The sequence below is a fragment of the Vicia villosa genome, unplaced genomic scaffold (genome assembly GCF_029867415.1).
Source record: "Vicia villosa cultivar HV-30 ecotype Madison, WI unplaced genomic scaffold, Vvil1.0 ctg.003284F_1_1, whole genome shotgun sequence".
Lineage (NCBI taxonomy): Eukaryota > Viridiplantae > Streptophyta > Magnoliopsida > Fabales > Fabaceae > Vicia > Vicia villosa.
The window spans coordinates 44330-64078 of record NW_026706165.1 but is presented as its reverse complement, the minus strand read 5'-3'; the positions used below and the strand labels follow the sequence as shown (position 1 = coordinate 64078).

The 19749-nt window shown below is 34.3% G+C and overlaps 1 protein-coding gene across 3 annotated transcripts; it reads right to left on the bottom strand.

The window, feature by feature from the left end:
• Positions 1–2014: 2014 nt before the first annotated feature.
• Positions 2015–19497, bottom strand: LOC131640729 (serine carboxypeptidase-like 11). Of its 3 annotated transcripts, none has more exons than XM_058911116.1 (14): positions 19217–19494; positions 18988–19142; positions 10953–11035; positions 10726–10845; positions 10373–10475; positions 10165–10202; positions 9916–10014; positions 9524–9610; positions 9205–9348; positions 9037–9108; positions 8803–8918; positions 8474–8587; positions 2349–2394; positions 2015–2219 (listed from the first exon to the last, which is right to left on the bottom strand). In XM_058911116.1, the coding sequence occupies exons 1-14, from the start codon at positions 19369–19371 to the stop codon at positions 2136–2138; spliced, it is 1416 nt and encodes a 471-aa protein (XP_058767099.1). In that variant the 5' UTR covers positions 19372–19494; the 3' UTR covers positions 2015–2135. The 3 variants fall into 3 exon arrangements, with proteins under 3 accessions (XP_058767099.1, XP_058767100.1, XP_058767102.1); XM_058911117.1 differs by having other exon boundaries at positions 10953–11029; positions 19217–19492; XM_058911119.1 differs by lacking the exons at positions 2015–2219; positions 2349–2394 and adding an exon at positions 2680–6229 and having other exon boundaries at positions 19217–19497.
• Between the last annotated feature and the right edge of the window lie 252 nt (positions 19498–19749).

Below are 19749 nucleotides of genomic sequence, written 5' to 3'. Positions count from 1 at the left end.
TTGTAGGATATTCTGTTAAGATTTTTTGTTTTTTAAATATCCTCCAAAAGGATTGATTTGAATCAAATTTAAACCTATATTTAAATTGATTTTATCACGTCCAATTTAATCAAACAAATCTACATAAATGCATTGCTAAAAGATAGCAACAAACCAGCAACAAATCTGATTGAAACAACCCGAGAGTAATGCGTAGAATAACTACAACATTGGCTTGCTGATAAGGGCCAGATGTTGCACACATGCTGGGACATCTGTTTCCACATGTGTTATTTCTTCACAAAAACAACTTGAACATACCATATTGTTTTGAATAATGCAGCCTACCCAAAAGGAACATATATCCCCCCTTTGAATTTTTTTGGCAAAACAACACTGTCAAAGACATACAAGGTGTGCATCCTATGCTGACCATTAAGCAGACCACACATAATTAGATCAAACATGAGAAATAACATAAGAAAAATAACACATTAGCAGCAGCAGAAGTCGGTATTCAAAAATCAATAGGTTGCTACACAGTCACATAATGATGCTCACAAATCAGTCAAGACATGCAATCACTCGTGATCAGTCAGTTATACATGCACACATTAGTAGTCACAACCAGAAGTTAGAAGATACTACTAACACACAAGGAGATCAACACACAAAGATACTAGGTCAGATGCTTCAAAATATTTGTACACATAAAGCAACATACATAATAGTTAGTACCGACCAGTTAGTATTAACCACATCAAAGTCAAAAGTCAGTAGCATATATCATCAGAATACACACCACGAAGTTAGTACTTCTGAATGATGTAATTAATTGTCGAAAAAATCTAATCTATTTGATTAATACAATTTAATCATTATTATTTTTTAATTATTTTTTTTTGTAGATAGTTTTTATGGCCTTAGTCCTCTTTTATTTTATTTTGAGACTTTAAATATGACCATCATGTTGTGCCTTTCTCTATATTCTCTTTATGTAACTTATTTTCTCATCTTACTCTCTCGTATGTAAAACAAGTATTCTTCAATGTGATATAATGAAGAAAATAAGAAAACAAGATCAAAGGAGGACAACCATGGGGGTCTAGCTTGGAGAAGCATAGGCTGTTATTAGATTTAACTTAGATTTTCTCATTGACTTGAGAGAACAATTGCGCTAGTGACCATAATTGTTTCATTTTGTTTATGTATGATGATGCATGTGAGAGACTATTCATATGATAAATAAGCCGGTGAGATCAAACTTATTAAAAATTCTCTCAAAATGAATATTAAGTTTATGTTTTCTAAATTTTAGCACTCATCAAGACTAGTATCGAATAATGTAGGTTTTGCCTAATTCAAGGTGCATTTTCTATATTAGTAAGGTGCGATGGGATAAATGTAATATCCAAATTATAAAATATTAGGTCAAGCTTAAATAAACAAATGATGTTCATAATACCTTTACACTCCCATTAATCTTATAAAAGGAGTCACAGCAAGACTCTTTAGAAAGTAGATAACCATCAGTTTCCCCTAGTCAAGGGGAAGCGATTATTGCTTCTGAGGGTTTAATAAACCCTAGGACCTAGAGTCCCTTTAAATAATTCTCACCTAACGGGAGAAGGGGAATATTATAACATATATACATAACACAATTACACCATAAACACAACACTTATGTACATATCCTCTCACCTCGTGTGAGATGACCCTCTCATACCACCACAAAAACCACCATACTCGGCCTCTCGTCTTCATGAACCAGATCTAACTATTATAAACCTACTAAGGCAATTGAGTATCACATACCCTTGTAGAAATACCATACACACTTGTATTTTTTTTACTGGAACACATTATATGATATGTTCATTAACTATTTTCAACTTGTTTTAATAAACTCTTAATTGAAGATATCTTATAAAAACAACTTATATCTTAAACAAAAGAAAATTTAATTATACTTTATTTTTTATTATTGAAATTGTTATAAGCTACAAATTAATTTGTTTATCAAGCTTGTCCCAACTACAAAATCATTACTTGCATTATGTATTTGCATTGTTTCCTTAGTACACAATGTTCAAATATTGCAATTTTTTTATAAAATGAAATGATTAACAAATGAACATAGCCATCTTAAGTGTGGATTACAAAGGTGTATTAGATATCCATTTAGAAAACATGAGAAAACCTTGCTCAGGAGTATATTCAGGTCCTGTATGTCCCGAGCCCTGTAATTAATAAAACAAAAATCAATTTAACAAATTTGTGTACTTTACTCAAAGACACTTAAACATTTCGATGAATGTTTTCCATAAAATAACAAATAAGTATTTGTGATTTAGTTAGTAATATCTTACCTTTATAGTTGCAAATGTCATTCGATTAGAATAAGTTCTCGTGTATCTGTATGAAATACAAATTTTTAATTTAAATTAGAATACATATTGTGTTATGATCTTTTTGGTAGGAATTTAAATAAAATGGAAGAATACAATCAAAGACTTGAGAGTCAATACACTAATTAATCTTCGAAGTTATAAGCCTAAATCAAATAGGCTCTAATTTTTTTGAACTGACAAATACACTTTTAAAATATATTTTTCAATTAAAATATTATTAATTTCTATCAATGTTGCTCCATATTGATCTTGTTGTAATATATAAAATTACTTGTTACTTGTATTGTAAGTAAGTAAGTATATATATATATATATATATATATATATATATATATATATATATATATATATATATATATAAGGTGTTACTTAACATGTATGTAATTGAACATTTATTTCAATACTACAATCTCTCCTCTCTTTCACTTGAATATCCTCTAATTCATTCTCAACAAAGTGTACTATCACTGACAAATTGGTATCTAGAGCCTTTAGTTTCATTTTCTTGATTCATTCATGATTTTCACGTTGGTGGTCATGTCTTCAGGGATTATGAGTGGAATTTGCTGCAAAGATGAATGGTAGCAATGCTATTCCCATCTATCTTCCAATTCTAAATGGAAAAAATTGGAACCGGTGGCATAAGCCGATGAAGTCCTTATTTTTTTTCAAGAAACCCTTGAAGTGGTTACAAATGGTGTCCCTGATCCTGCTCTCAATGAAACTGAGGCTCAAAGGACATTTCATAAGGATTTGAAAAAGAGAGACCGCAAGGCTACATTCTGTATCAATCTGCAGTGGATAGTGAAAATTTTGATCATATTTCTCATGATGAATCTGCAAAGGAAGCATGAGATATCCTTGTCAAATATTATGAAGGCGGTGAGAAAGTGAAAGGTGTCAAATTGAAAGCATTGAGAAGGCAATACGAGTTACTACGATGGGAGAAGATGAGAAGATAGTAGGCCATGTATTCAAGATGCAGAATCTTGTTCACCTCATGAAAGGATGTGGTGAAAATTTGACTAATAAGATGATATTTGAGAAGGTAATGCGAATGCTGACCTCTCAATTTGATCATTTTATCATGGCTATTCAAGAATCCAACAATCTTGACACACTGATGTTGAAAGATTTGGTTGGTTCGTTGAGGCTCATGAATTAACTATAGTCAAGAGAAATGATGTTCAAGACTCGATACATGCGTTGCAGGCCCACACAAGGAAGAAACATGGCGGTTCCAACAAGTTTAAGGGAAAAGGAGACAAGACTTAGATGAAGAGGATGTATTGGTTTCACTCTTAAAAGTAAAAGGCTGGTGATAAGGCTTATGAATCCTCCAAAAGAGGATCCTTATATCACAAAGACAAACTAGAAAAGAAAAGCGTGCAATGCTATATCTAAGAAAAGTGGGGACACTTGGCCAAGAACTGTCGGTACAAGAATGGAAAGGGAGCTACAAAGGAAAATCATGACGAAGGAGCAAATATTTCACAGGAAGATTCAGATGACTCTGACACCATGGTGCTTATGGCTGGAGTCTTAGATGAACATGTGGATTCCAAAACCTGGTTTTTGGATACATGTTGCTCACACCAAATGATTAGTCATAGAACTTGGCTATCAGACTTTGATGACACCAATAAAAGCAATATTAGGCTTGCACATAGTAGCCAGTCAACTTGGTTATTTGAAGAAGCAATTGAGCACAAGCCATAATCAAGGATGTGTTTTATGTGCCTAGGATGAATTACAACCTGTTGAGTGTTGGATACATGGTTAAAAAGGCTTCTAAGTGGACATGAATAATGAAGATTATGAGTTGTTTGATTCTTACAATAGGTTGGTATTGAAATCCACCCTCTCCAAAAATAGGACATTTAAGACCATTATTAGTTTAATAGAGGTTCAATGTCTGAAAGCAATTGTAGAACACAAAAAGAGTTGGCTATGGTACTTAAGATTTGGCCATTTAAACTTTAGTCCACTCAATCAACTCATTACTCATGACAGGGTAACTAGTATACCAAGTCTTGCCATGCTTGACAAAGTTTGTGAAGGTTGCTTGGTAGGGAGGAAATCTAGAAATTTATTCATAACTCATATGGCGATGGGGTCATCTTGCATACAAGAATTTTGATGTATGTGGTCCTTTTGAGAATATCAATATTAGTGGCAACAAATAATTTGTCTCATTTGTTGATGAGCACAGTAGAAAACTCTGTTTCTCCATGATTAGACATAAAGATGAAGTATTTGCAATCTTCAAAATATTCAAAATACTAGTTGAAACTAAGAGTGAGAAAAGGATCAAGGTTCTAAGAACATATAGAGGTGGCGAATATACATCCAAATATTTGAGGAATTTTGTGTAGAACATGTAGTTAATCATAAAGAAGTTTCTCCCTACACCCCTTAACACAATGGGATAGATGGGAGAAGAATAGAAGTATATTAGGTATATCCAAATGCATGTTGAAACAGAAGAACTTGCCAAACCCTCTATGGGGTGAAGAAGTCACCATTGCTGCTTATTTGTTAAATAGATACCCTACCAAAAGACTAAAGAACAAGGTCCCTGGAGAAGTGTGAAGGCGAAAAACCATATGCGAGTCATCGATAAGTTTTTGGTTCCATCTGTTACAAACATGTTCTTAATGCTAGGAGAAGAAAACTTGATGACAGAAGTGAACCTATAATTGTGGTAGGTTATCACAAGACTCGAGCTTACATGTTATTCAATCCAATCACTAGCAATATTCTAGTGAGGATTTTAATTGTGGTTGATGAGTAATATATTTTATGATGATAGTAGTGAGCAAGATGAGACTCCAGTTGATGAACCTTATTTTATTGAAATTCCAGTTGTGGAAGCAGAAGATCACGAGCATGGAAATGAATTAATCCAACAGGATGTAGCAGCCACATCACAAAGGCCTCAAAGAACCATAATTACTCTAGCAAGAATTCAGGACTGTGAAGTGGTTGGTGATGATGAAGTCACAATAGATGGAGACTTGGTTCATTTTTCTTTGCTTACTGATGTAGAGCCCATCAACTACAATGAGTTGAAGAACAAATAATGGAAAGAAACCATGATTGAAGAACTGTAATCCATAGAAAGAAACAATACATGGGAACTAGTCAAGTTGCCAGCAAATGCCAAAGCTATTAAGGTAAAATAGGTATAGAGTTCCAAAGGACCAAAAATGGTATGGTTCTACATTAAAGGAAGTATTTAACAAATCCTCAAGAGATTCATAATGCTTGATTCATATCCCGCATCTTCACCTATTGAACCAAATTTGAAACTTGAAAAGCATGAAGATAAGGACAACATTTTTGTCACTTTGTTCAAGCAAATTATAGGATTCTTGTGGTATGAGTGTAATATCAGACTTAATATAGGCTTTTTAGTGGGACTAGTAAGAAGGTACCATGATAAACCTAGAGTGTCACACATGAAGGCTACAAAGAGAATCCTAAGATATCTAAAAGGATCACTAAATTGTGGAATCATGTTTCCACAATCATGTGAAGGCAAAGAGGCCCTGGTCAACTACTATTGTGATGCTGATTAATATAGAGACAATGAAGATAGAAGAAGCACAATTAAATATTTCTTTCAGGTGTTGGGTGCTTTAATTTCATGGTGTTTAAGGAAGAAACGTGTGGTGGCATTGTCCTTACGCGAAGCAGAATACATAGTAGGGTCTTAGGATGCTTGTCAAGCCATCTAGATCAAGTATGTACTCAATGAAGTGCAGGTCCATGTTAGGAGACCATTGGTGCTAGAGATTGACAACAATTCAGCTATTAATCTTGCAAGAAACCCAGTTCTACATGGAAGAAGTAAACACATTAAAGCAAAGTGTCATTTCTTGAGGGAGAAGGTAAACCAAGGTGAACTTGAAGTAAAACTTTGCTCTAAGTGAATCAGAAGTTGCAGACATTCTCACTAAGGGACTAAAAGTTGAAAATTTTTTAGCTTTAAGAAAAAATTTAGGTCTTGTACAAATTGACTATTAAAATCATGATTAGCATAATTAGATTATAAGGGGATGTTGTAATATAAACTACTACCTCCGTTCCTTTTTATAAGAGACAATTCACTTTTTAGATTCATTGAATAATCAATGTATTTAGTCTATAAACAGACCAAATACATTGGCTATTCAATGAACCTAAAAAGTTACTTGTCTCTTATAAAAAGGAACGGAGGTAGTAATTACTAAGGCTTTGTTTGCGAGTTTGGAGGGGAAGGGAGGAGAGGGCTTTGGAAAATAGGAAGGATTGGGTGAAAAGAATAGAAATATTTTGGGTATGAGGGTTTTGGAGCGTTTGATTTTATTTATAATACCAAAAACCCCCCCTAAAATGGAGAACTCAAAAATTGTATTGAATGAAGATTTTGGAGGGTTTTGGATGACCTACATAAAATTTCCAAATATCTTTTAGGTTGTTATAGTATTCTGAAAATTAAAAATATAGTAATGATAATGACTTTTTTATCATTCTAAACAAAATCATTTTTTTTAAAATGTCAAATATTTTCCTATATTTTTTTAAAATTTATTTTCAAAAGTCTTCTCCTCCCCTCCCTTCCAAACTCACAAACAAAGCCTAAGTGTTTAATGTTGTTAGTATTACAAGTAAATATACATACATTTCAATACTTAACATGTAAGAAATAAAACATACATTTCAATACTACAAACCCTCTTATCTCTTTCACTTGCATATCCTCTGATTCTTTTCAACCAAATGTACTAGCATTAACAGATCTCACATTAATGTCATCCTATTGTAGACTATTTTATCTAAAAAAAAGGCCTAACTTTCTAATAATTAGTCTTCCATTGTAGACTATTTTGTCTAAAAAATTAATGTCTTTTAGGCCTAACTTTCTAATAATTAGTCTGTGTACACTTTCCATTACCTACACATTTATCTCTAAAGTGTCAAGAATTTCATAAATAAAATTAATCTCTAATTAACGAAAATTGATGTTGAATTAAGGTGCAATTTAACATGTTACATTATAGCCCCAAACTAAATAAGGTAATAAAATGGTCATTTTGAATAACATTTTACACATTTGAAAATATATTTGGTTATTTTCAAAAATAAAGGTTATTTTGATGAATGTTAATAATTACATTGATCAATTTGTAATTCCACTAAAAGATTGATTTGTAGATGATAAGAATATCACATATATTCTATTCAAATAACTCTCATTCCGTGTCCAAAAATAAACTCTCATTCTTTTATAAATTGTACTACCTTCATTTCTAAATATAAAATGGTCTTGATTTTTTTCTTAATCCATTTTTAATAAGAATCTCTTTAAATTTTCAACTGCATTAGTTATTTATTACTAACATACTCCTAATTATTTTACATATTCTTCTACAATCTATAGTAAATATGATAAGAAAAATGCTATTTATCCTAAAACTGCTTGTCACGAAAACATCACGATCATACATAATTAATACATTCCTCCACCATTTTGTTATAAGCCACCCATGTATTTATACACTCCTCCACCTCTTTATTATAAGCCACCCATATAGTTTACAAATACAAAATTTAATGGTTAAAAACAATTCGTGATAGTTTGTGATATTTTCTTTCGTGTTAAATAGCAGCACTCATATTATAATATAAATCATAAAGACTAACTAACTCAATTTTTTTAATGATTAAGCTTATATAAATAATGTCAATTGGCATAAAAAAATTTATATCACAACCAACTTTTTTTAATTTCAACAATTTATTCAAGAGAATCATATATTTAAAGACAAATGTTGTATATGTTAAGATCATATAAATCTCAGTTTCTTATAATGATTTAATTTAATTATCTAGAATTTGTTACAAGTGAATTAGTTGATATATATATATATATATATATATATATATATATATATATATATATATATAACTTTCTCTCGTTTCCATGTTTTCAAGTTATAAAGTTAATTTTTCATTATGTCTCCAAAAGATCCCTAATAGTTTGCAAGTATTAATAGAAATTTGATGATATCATATTCATATTGAAGTTTAATGCTTACCCTGCTACTTGATCTTTAATTAGCCATGACCTCCAATCATCTACAATGGAGTAGTTTAAACTTTTTATCCATGCTTGTGTAGATAAAAAAGGAACAACTAAATCATGATCCCCACTGAAAATAATACATCAAATTCCATAAGAAATTAGGAAGAAAAACAAATCTCACCATACCAAAGAGAAATATTTACTTAGCACAATAAAAAAAAATTAATGAATGATGTTATTGACACATTCATACTAAATCAAAATCAACCATTGATTTTCCTATAAACTTATGAAGATTAATTACTACATCTGACTTAAAAGAAATATTTATAAAATCTTCACCTATATATCAAAGAACGGAATCCTTTTTTGCTTAGATTCACATGAAATTCAACACTGTTTGGGATATAAAACTCAAAATCACTTCGATAACAACGTTTCCATTTTTTTATAGTACCCTGCAAAACTCAAAACTATGTCCATTAGTAGGTTATTGATAACTTAAATTTAGAAATATTTCTATGTAACTTTAACGATAATTAGATATAATGAGGTTATTAGTTGATCATGCCAAACCTCTCGAATGTGTAGTGCTTTGCGAACACGCTCTTCATTAGCCCATTTTTCGTTGAGATAAAATTTATAAATCTATAAAAACAACGAAAGCGACCAAGATATAAAACTTGAAGCATTATGAAAAATTTTCTGAAATATATTTATATAATTTATGAAACAAAAAATTACTTGGCAATTTAAGTCAGGCACGGGCACTGTGAAATGATAACTAAGAGATTCTTTAAACTCTTGAGTTAAAGATCTCCTCCATAGATGCGGCTCGTCTTCACAATAGCGGTCTAAAATATGAGACATTTTAATTCCTAAAAGACACTGCAGATAAAAACAATTGTTTAATAATATTTCAAACAAATTTAAATGAGACCAAGTTATAAAATTGAAAATTAGATAGTTTTAAAGATTGATAATATCGAAAGAGAAATAGCTACTTCATAAATTAATATCATCTTTATAAGGGGTATACATAAAATTGAGATAGTTTACTTGCCTTATCAAAAGATTTGAGGTCTCTTAAACATAATGCATTTTTGGAATTTACATCAATGTACTCTCCTTTACAATTTTGTTGTAAGGACTGCGCCAACAATTAACCGTAAACCACCGTTAAGCATAATACCAATCTTTAAATTGAAATTAAAAAAATGTCAGCCAAATATATTTAGAGATCTTAATAACTTTAATAGTTCAGTCTTTTTTCATAAATAAATAAATTAAATTTTGTTGAATTTAAAAGTTGAACTCAAATCAAGTTTTGTCGTGGCCGACAACATATAGTTTATTTTTAATAAACTATATGTTGTTCGGCCATATAAACATATCATAATCGTAATCAATTTGAAAATTCAATGCAACTTTATTTAAAATGATTAGTAATAATACCTCATGTAGTTCATTAGAAATGAGTCCCATTCCATGAGCATATGAGATTCGATCATTTTTTTCTTTACCTGTTGTTACAGGGTTTCCTAGCAGATATCCCTAAAAAATTTAACATTGGTTTAACTTTAATATCGAAGATAACAAGTGTTAAAGTTAAAAACTAATGAAGGTGTTGAGTTTTAAAAATTTTCTCTCTTCATTATAATTTTCATTGGTAATTGAAGATAAAGATATATAGTGGATAAAAACCTTGAGATTTATCAATGGTTGGAGAGCTTTTTCATTTCCTGTCAATAAAAAAAATCAGTGCAAATAATGTATCATATTTATAGTTAGGAGGGCTAACTAAAACAATTATGAAACTATTTCGATATCATCGTTATTGTAAATATATATATTTTTCAATTAATTAGACGACTGCTTCATATTAAAAATTGAGTCATTTAAAATTTCTAACCAATTGAAATTTCTTGAACAACGGCAGGAACCGGAATGCCAGCATATGAATCTCCTCCAATGTAGAATTCATTTAAAAGAAATTCAGGATGATCAATCAACCACTACAAATACACAAATCCAAGTAAGTGTTATAAATGATAAAAAAAAGATCAAAATAATAAAATATATTTAGAGTGATACGTAAGAGGTGATTGTCCTAAAGTACCCACTAATCAAAGAGAAATATAAAAATATGATAAGAAATATAATAATAATAATAATAATAATAATAATAATAATAATAATAATAATAATAATAATAATAATAATAAAAAATTGATGTTTACATGCTAGTCAGCATATTGAAAATACCTTTCTAATAAATTGATGAACATGGTGAACCAACTTCCGATCGCTTCGAAGAGAAGTGACATTTTTTGCATATGAGAAACCAGTTCCAAATGGCAAATCAGCAAACATAATATTGGATAGCTGACCAAAAAACATTATCATTACTACTAGTAAATCACTTTCCAATAATGAAATTATGATAAAAAACTCAAAAAGAATGAATATTTAGATTTCAGCACTCTCTGCACCTTTGTCCATGATTGTGGCCTCAAGATCAGACTAGGAATGCTCCCATTGTACTCCTTTTTTTCAAATGCAATTGGACCTATTACTTTCAACATGGTCAGTTCTAATGATAAGCTAAACCCAACACTAAAAAATAGCTAAAGTAAAAAATTGATGGGATATGGATCCTCTGCAGCTTTTTCTCTACTGCCCATTGTTTAGCCATAATTCTAACTTTTAGATTATATTATATATCTACTTCTCTTCTAGGTCATTATTCTTTTATTTCTTAACAACTATTGGATTTAGAGTAGGATAGGAGCTGAAGGGAAAAAATAGGAGAGAATCCATTCTCAAATTGATCATAATATTTAACTTCAAGATTACAAAGTACGATCTCTTATTTAATTAGTTATAATGCAAAATCAAAAAATTTTAAGGTATAGTAAAGTCTGTATAATTTTTTAAATATCCAATATACATGATTTTATAATTACATATATAATAAAAATTGGAAATAAACTTCATTTTTCCACAACAATTGATATATTATTAGTTATAACTGACTAACTAATTTAGTTAGGGCATAACTAACAGATATATAACAACAACTACTACTCATTCTTCCAGGCAAACATTATCAAAAGCTGTAATATCAAATAACAAAAATCTTGAACAAAATGGAGTTGGAGAAATCAATGAAGACAACATAGTAGCAGTTTTGTGGAAAATTTCTGCAATGTTCCTCCTCTAATTTCATTCTGCTGGCAAAGAACAATGGCCTTAGGTTATTCTGCTGCTGCCGGCGATTGGGTTAAGGTGAATAGGAAGGGTAGACAGGGCAACTCAGGATTCAAATGGGACATTTTCAAGAATACTTTTGCAGGTGAAAGAGGAGTCGTTACATCTTATTTCATCACGGATTTTGACAGTAAATGGAGAGCTAGAGACCTCTTCTTTGAGTTCAAAACATTGGGAGAGGTGGATGAGATTGTTATACCCCCTAAGCTTGATTGGAGAGGGGTTAAATATGGTTTTGTGCGGTTTGTAAAGGTTGCCGACGAAAGATTGCTGGAGGTTAAGCTTGATAACGTGTGGTTAGAAGGGAAAAAATTGAAGGCTAATGTATCCAGGTACAGAAGAAGTGGCCAAAACGGTGCTCATAAATCTAAGCCACAAGCCTCTGCGGGGTTGCGCCCATCAAGTATCAAGAATGCAGTGTGGGGATCAGGGGGTGGACCAGCTGCTATTCCAGGATTCAAACAACACTCCTTTGCAGATTTGCTAAAAGAAAAGGCACCTGTTTGGGGTTCGAGTGAAGAAGGAGAACAATCAAAGAAAAATCACCTCAACATAGTCAAAACAGGAGAAGCCAGTTGTCCAGAGGTCATCAACAAATCTTTCTTCTACAAAACTAACAAAGAAGAGACCGAACGTTTCAGTAAAGCTATGGTGGGCATAATGAAAGTACCTGGTTTGGCTTACGGAGTCAGCAAGAGCCTGTTGGAGGAGGGAATCTTCTCAGTCGTGGCGACTCCACTGGGACCTAACTTGTGTCTGTTGGAGGAGAAAACGGTAGGGGATCTAGATCTGTTATTGAGAGATGCAGGGGATTGGAAAGATCATTGGTTCAAGGAGGTTAGGAAGTGGTCGAAGTCGGATGTCGAATGCGTGAGGTCGGTGTGGGTTTCCATCTATGGTATCCCTTGCTTCGTGAGGAATAGAAGATTTTGTGAGAGCCTCCTTTCTGATATCGGAGTGGTGGCTAACGGTGACGGATTAGAAGGAAATCAGATCAGAATGGATGTAACAAATGTTATGGTGTTTACTAACCACCTTGACACGATTAATAGACGGATCGATGCTTCCGTGGATGGCGTTTGGTACAGGATTCTCGTGAAGGAAGATACAACGGTGAGGGTCGGAGATATGGAGGACTCCTTTACCGGATCCGTGTTCTCCTCGGACGATTCGGTGGACTCCGTTTCCACGGCGGAGGAAGGTTCCGGCGAGATGAAGGACTCGGTTGGTGAAGGCGCGTGCGAAGGGTGTTCTGGCTCACATTCCCAGAAAAGTGTCAGAGAACCTGAAATGTCAACATCAGTAGATCAGGGAAGAGGATATTGTGGAAAAGGTTTTAAGGATGTAGGCTTAAAGGAGGGTGCTTTACTGTCTGGAAAGGATGTTCAGGAAGGAACAGCTAGCTTTTCTAGTGTAACTCCCAGCAGGGTGGGTTGTACTGGGAGCGTTGATTTTTCTGGGAAGGAGAGAATTGAAAAGGTGGAGTTGAAAAAGCAAAATGCCGCAGAAGAGAGAGATAAGGGTTTGTGCCAAGGTGTTGAAGCTTCGTTGGGCCCCACTAGTCATGGGCCTATTATTTTTACTGAGGAGGCCCAAAAACGCAACTTGGACCCAGGTTTAATTGGTAAACCGCCTTTAGCTGCCACGAAGGCCCTTGTGGAAAGTAGTGAAGACTTTTCCAGCTTTATTTCTACTTCTTCTTTGGTGGGACCCAATGTTTTGGAAAGAGAACCTGTAGTCAAAGGTGGATTGTCCATGCACGTTAATAAGAATATAGAAGTGGGGGAGGCACTGTCTTTTGATGCCCAATGCCTTAAATTGAAAAATTCTAAGAAAGTGAGAAAGCAATTGAGGGAGACTTTCAATCTGGGAGAAAGGGTTGCTAACTTCACGTATCCTCCTGAACTAATGCTCCCCATGAACCCCGATTTAGAACACCATATCGTGGAGCAGGATTACTCGAGCAATTCTCTTACCCACTCGGATGTGAGGAATTGTAATGCTAGAATTATCAAAAGGGGCATTGGTGCGTCCTCGGAGGGTCTTTGGAAATCCATGCAATCGTTGGGAATTAATTACAAGTCGGAGTTTTGCAAACCTATCGCAAAACTAGAGGAGATGGAGCTTCGTGGCCACAAAGGGAAGGAGATTTCAAAGGGGACACAAAATGGTTTCAAATGATTATTTTCTCTCTAAATATTAGAGGAGGTGGTAAGAGGGTGAAGAGGAAGAGGATAGGTTTCAATATTCAGAGAGGTAGGGCGGATGTTGCTTTCTTACAAGAAACAAAATTGAGGGATATTCAGTTTCACCATGTCAAGGAGTTTTGGGGTGATGAGTGGGTGGAATGGTCTCATTTCGAGGCCGAAGGGACAGCGGGAGGGATGCTTATTATGTGGCGGAAAGATTTCTTCAATCTCAATTTTAGTTTTCGTGGAGAGGGATTTCTTGGTGTTTGTGTGGAGAAGGATAACAAAAGGTTATACTTGGTCAACATTTATGCGTCTTGTGATCACAAAACTAGAGTGAATTCTTGGAGAAAGTTAGTGGATTTAAAGAGGAGGAGTGTCGTTGGATCTTGGTGTATTGGTGGGGACTTCAACATTGTCTCATCTACGGAGGAGAGAGTAGGTATTTCGAAAAAGAATTATAGAAACGAAATGTCCGACTTCTTGAACTTTATCGATGACATGGAGTTAGTGGATCCACCTACGATTGGAGGGAAATTTACGTGGTCTAATAGAAGCGGGAGTGCTATGAGTAGATTGGATAGATTTCTTTTATCTTCTTCTTTCATTGATGATTGGAAAGTGGAGGGTCAATCTATTGGTGCTAGAGATGTGTCGGATCACTCTCCCATTTGGATTCGAGACAACAAAAGGAATTGGGGACCAAAACCGTTTAGATTTAACAATCTTTGGTTTAGTCACAAGGACTTTTTTTCTTTTGTGGAGAAGGAGTGGAATTCCGTGAAGATGAAGGGTAGAGGTGATTTTTGTCTTGTAGAGAAAATGAAGGTTCTTAAATCGAAGTTATCTTTGTGGAACAAGGAGGTGTTCGGGTGGATTGACACAAACATAGAGGAGGCGGGAAAAGAAATGCACTTTTTAGATAACAAGTTTTCTCTTTTTGCAGGTAATGTACCGGAGGAGGAAGTGATTAAAAGATCTAAGGCGACCACGGCGTTTTGGGAAAACCTTCACAAAAAGGAGGGTTTTCTCCGGCTCAAATCGAGGCAATTATGGCTTGCCGAAGGCGATGGCAATACTCGATACTTTCATAATTCCCTTAAAGAGAGGAGAAGGAGGAATGCTCTTTGTTCTCTTGTGTCTAGTAGGGGTGTTCTTGAGGATGCCATGGAGGTAAAAGACTTTGTTTTCAATCATTTTAAGTCTTTTTTTGAGGAGACGGAGGAGATTAGGCCGAACCTAAGTGGTGTGGGTTTGAGGAGTCTTAGTGAGCCGGAGGGGTTGAGGTTGGAGCGGCCGTTTTCGGAGATGGAGATCAAGGAGGCAATTTGGGCGTGTGATGGTAACAAAAGTGTCGGGCCGGATGGTTTCTCTCTCGAGTTTTTCAAGAAGTTTTGGGTCGTGATTAGGGAAGACGTTTTGAAGATGTGTAACGACTTTTATCTTAGAGGCTCTCTTGTGAAATCTATTACCTCATCTTTCATTGCTTTGATTCCAAAATCCAATAACCCACAATCTTTAGGTGAATTCCGACCTATTTGTTTGGTGGGTAGCATTTACAAGATCATTGCTAAAATTCTAGCGGCTAGAATTAAGGAGGTCATTGGTACTCTTGTTTCTAACAACCAAACCGCCTTTGTTCCGGGAAGAAATATGATGGATGGTGTTCTCTTGGTCAATGAAATTATTGATTGGTCGAGAAGGAAGAAGAGAAGTTGTCTCTTGCTTAAGGTGGATTTTGAGAAGGCTTATGATTCCGTATCTTGGCAATATCTTAGAGAAACTATGGTGAGGATGGGCTTTGGAGTAAGGTGGATGAGATGGATGGAAACGTGCATTTTTAGTAATCATATGTCTGTTTTGGTGAACGGTAGTGCAACTAAAGAGTTCAAGGTTCACAAGGGTCTAAGACAAGGGGATCCGTTGTCTCCTTTTCTCTTTGTGATAGCCATGGAAGGTTTGACCGCCCTAGTGAAGAGTTCGGTAGCGTTAGGGAATTTTAAGCCTTTCTTGTTCGGGGACAATGATAGTGTGGACATCCTCCAATTTGCGGATGATACCATTCTTTTAGGCGAAGCTTCTTGTGACAACATTTGGAATATGAAGGTTATTTTGAGAGGCTTTGAATTGGTTTCCGGGTTGAGAATCAATTTTGCTAAAAGCAATATTTTTGGAGTTAATGTGGGAGAGTGGTACATAAATGCCGCCTTGACTTTTCTATCTTGCAAGAAAGGGGTGATCCCTTTCAAATTCCTTGGTCTTATTGTGGGGGACAATCCTAGAAGAAAGAAAGTTTGGTTGGAAGTGGTGAACAACATTAGGAGGCGTTTATCCTCATGGAAGGGGAGAAATATCTCAATGGGAGGAAGAGTTACGCTTATAAACTCGGTATTGAATTCTATCCCTATTTTCACTTTATCTTTCTTTAAGATTCCCGGAAAAATTGCAAAAGAAATTAGGAAAATTCAAAGCGAGTTCTTATGGGGTGGTAGTCTGGATAAAAGGTGCATTCATTGGGTCAAATGGGAGGTGGTGTGCAAGCCGAAGGTGAAGGGGGGTTTGGGGATTAGAGATGTCAAAGAAATGAATAACGCTCTTCTCTTGAAATGGAAGTGGAGAATTCTTCATGATGCCGATGCAATTTGGAATACATTTATCAAAATGAGGTATGTTTGTCCTAAAGTTAGGATTCAAATTAATGGAGGAATTTTGCATAGAAGTGACGATTCAATTTGGTGGAGAGACATGTGCAACATAAATGTGTTGGATGAATTTATCGATAACGGTTTTTCCGGTTGCTTCAAATGTGTGTGCAAGAATGGTAAGGACATTCTTTTTTGGCATAATAGGTGGTTGGGAGAACAATCTCTTTGTTTCGACTTCCCGGATTTATATGATTTATCTACAAAAAAGTATTGTACGGTGGAGGAGGTTATAGATTGGCATGGTGGAGTTTTTAGGTGGAAGTTGGAACGCCTTTTCTCGAACGACCCTTCTCACGGCCAGACGGTGGCAGCCGCGGCTGTTGCTGGCAGCAGCTGGGCTAGGCTGCGTGACTGCATCAGCGCATACAGCCCCAGCGAGTCTGCCTCCGACACTTTTGTGTGGTCCTTACACGATAACGCCGAGTTCACCGTTGCGAGCATTGCTTCCGTGATTGATAGCGCGAAGTCTTGTGCTTGGGATTATCATGTGATTAATTCGTTGAAGGTAATGTGGGATCTTAAACTTCCTCCCAAGATTAAGGTCTTTACTTGGCGGCTTTTTATTGACCGGCTTCCTACTAGAGATAATTTGTTGAAAAGAGGTGTGACTAGTGTTGTGTGTCCGAATTGTGTGATGTGCGGCTCCTCTCTTGAATCTTCTTCCCATTTATTCTTTTTTTGTCAAGAGTTGAAAGCGGTTTGGAACTATGTATTCACGTGGCTTGATATAGCGAAGGAGATTACTGTGGATGATTTTCTTAGGTTCGAAGTCATCCAAGAAAAGGCGTTAGGTGGCAAGTGTAGAATTGCGATCAATTTTGTTTGGATAGCTACTCTTTGGTGTATTTGGCTTATGAGAAATGCCATGATTTTTAGGGGGGAGATTTTTAGTTTTGAGGTGGTGTGTACTAACATTGTGTTTCTTTCTTGGAGATGGTTAGGTTGTGGATATACGAAGTTTAAACCAAACTACTACGAATGGTTTAAACTTCCTTTATCCGAATATCGTATACCATAGTGCCTTGTTTTTTGTAAGGGTTGCACCCCTAGTGCGAGCTTTTCAATCAATCAATCAATTGCTTATTAAAAAAAAAAAAAAACTACTCATTCTTCCAGGTCAGCTTCCGTGTGCTTTGTCAGGTAATTATTATATTGGCTTAATTATTATTATAAAATTATGTTTTGGTTTATGTTTTTAATATTAATTTAGGTAACTTTGTCATGAGAGTGAAAGGTTATCTACCATGATTTCGTCACGATAGTGAGAGATCTATTAAGGTTCGAACCGGCACATCGAGAGCGTGGGGGTCAAACTAGATAGTAAAAATTAGGCATTAATCTTAAACACAGCGAGAGCGCTTTAGGAATAATTAGAACTTTGTTTAGTTTTCAAATCGCGTTTCTTGATTTAAGTGGGCGAGCGAGAACAAAATCCTACGGTTGAAGAGCGTGACTTTATTCAAAACCACGAGAGTATGAGGATTAGTCTTTAAGCTAATATTTTCCACTAAATATGTTTTAGACATTATTATAAACCAACGAGTTACAAAGTCCATGAGATACGCTCCGGTCTCTCTTTTCTTATATTTATCTAAATCTTTATTTTATTTCAGTTTTAGTTCTTAGCTTCCCCTTAATCAATCATTCATTAGTCTTAGCTTTACAAAGCGACAATAAATTTTAGTAGGTTGACATTGATCTCTGTGGGTTCGACAATCTTTTATATTATTTCGATACATCTGTGCGCTTGCGGACGCATCATAATTTTAAAAATTAGCATTAAATATTTTCCTTTGGTTGATTGACACTCTATAGGACATCTATTTTCTATTTATTAAAAAACTAAATATTTAGATCTTACAATCCTTCCATTTTCTCTGTTCCTCTTCTATATTTCTTAATTTATCTTCTTTGTTCCATTAATTTTAAATTTATAATGTAATATTTATTATATTTTCCGCATAAAAGGAAATCTTCAGAGTCTTGTATTGAGAAGGAGGCCTTAGGATGAGGCCTAATTTGACTTTGCATCTTTTTAAAAAAAAAAGTTATCTACAACCACAACCACATCTACTCTACTTGTAATGCAATTTTTTTGTTTATGTGGGGACGAAAATTTATTTTGAGTCAACTAATTTAATAAAATTAATTTTAATTAAAAATAAATTGAAGAGAATATTTTCTTAATAATAAGTGCTGAGTATAGTCTCTATCAAAACAGATTTGTTAGTAAAAGTATAATAACAAACTATCTCAAGTCATCATAGCTTTAAAAACTGACTGAGTTAGTCACATGTTCTTGATATTAGATATCCAAATATAAACTCTAGAAAAAAATGAAAAATTTATGCTTTAAAAATTACCTATTTGATTGACAAGGCCAGAAAATGAAGAACAACCAGGGCCACCACTTAACCAAAGCATAAGAGGATCTTTTTGAGGATTATTCTCTGATTTAACAAAATAGTAGAACACTTGCATATCATCATCATCATCACTTTCCCCTAACCCTATGTACCTATCAAATGCAATAGAAAATTTAGGAAAATAATATATATTAAAATAGAGAATGGAAGGGTTAAGATTGATTACCCAGTTTCAAGTTCAAAAGGAAGTGGTCCTTCAAAACCCGGAAGGTATTCAACCTTTGAGCTAGAAGAAGAAGCTTCAATGTGAGTTGCCATGAAAAGCACACCAAGAGCAAATAGAATCTGAAAACTATGACATGAAAGAATCAACAGGTTCATCTTTACAAGCTTCAATTATTTTCTAACTGCAGAGATGGTGAGAATATGGTAACTATGATTTATGTTTGTTGCAGCAACTGTTTGTTGGATTGAGATTGAGTGGTTCATATTGTAACAGCTTGCAACGTACTGATTTGCTAAACATTTATTTTTTTTGTGGTCAAAATTTGACAAATCAATTTAATTTGGCATCATCCACATGTCAATTTTTGGCCATACTTTCTTCGTACTGTTTTTGTTTTTCTTACGTGTCCTCTTATAATAAGTTAAACAAAATTTAATAAGAATCCAGGGTTAATGAACTTCATAATTTTTGGCCATACTTTCCTCACACTGTTTTTGTTTTTCTTACGTCTCGTCTTATAATTAAGTTAAACA

Excerpts from the sequence above, each read along its gene's own strand:
- LOC131640729 (XM_058911116.1), bottom strand. The coding sequence starts at position 19,371 with ATGAACCTGTTGATTCTTTCATGTCATAGTTTTCAGATTCTATTTGCT. Across the intron at positions 10,203-10,372 it reads TGTTCAAGAAATTTCAATTG|GAAATGAAAAAGCTCTCCAA; the intron begins GTTAGAAATTTT and ends TTTTATTGACAG. Across the intron at positions 2,220-2,348 it reads TGACATTTGCAACTATAAAG|GGCTCGGGACATACAGGACC; the intron begins GTAAGATATTAC and ends TATTAATTACAG.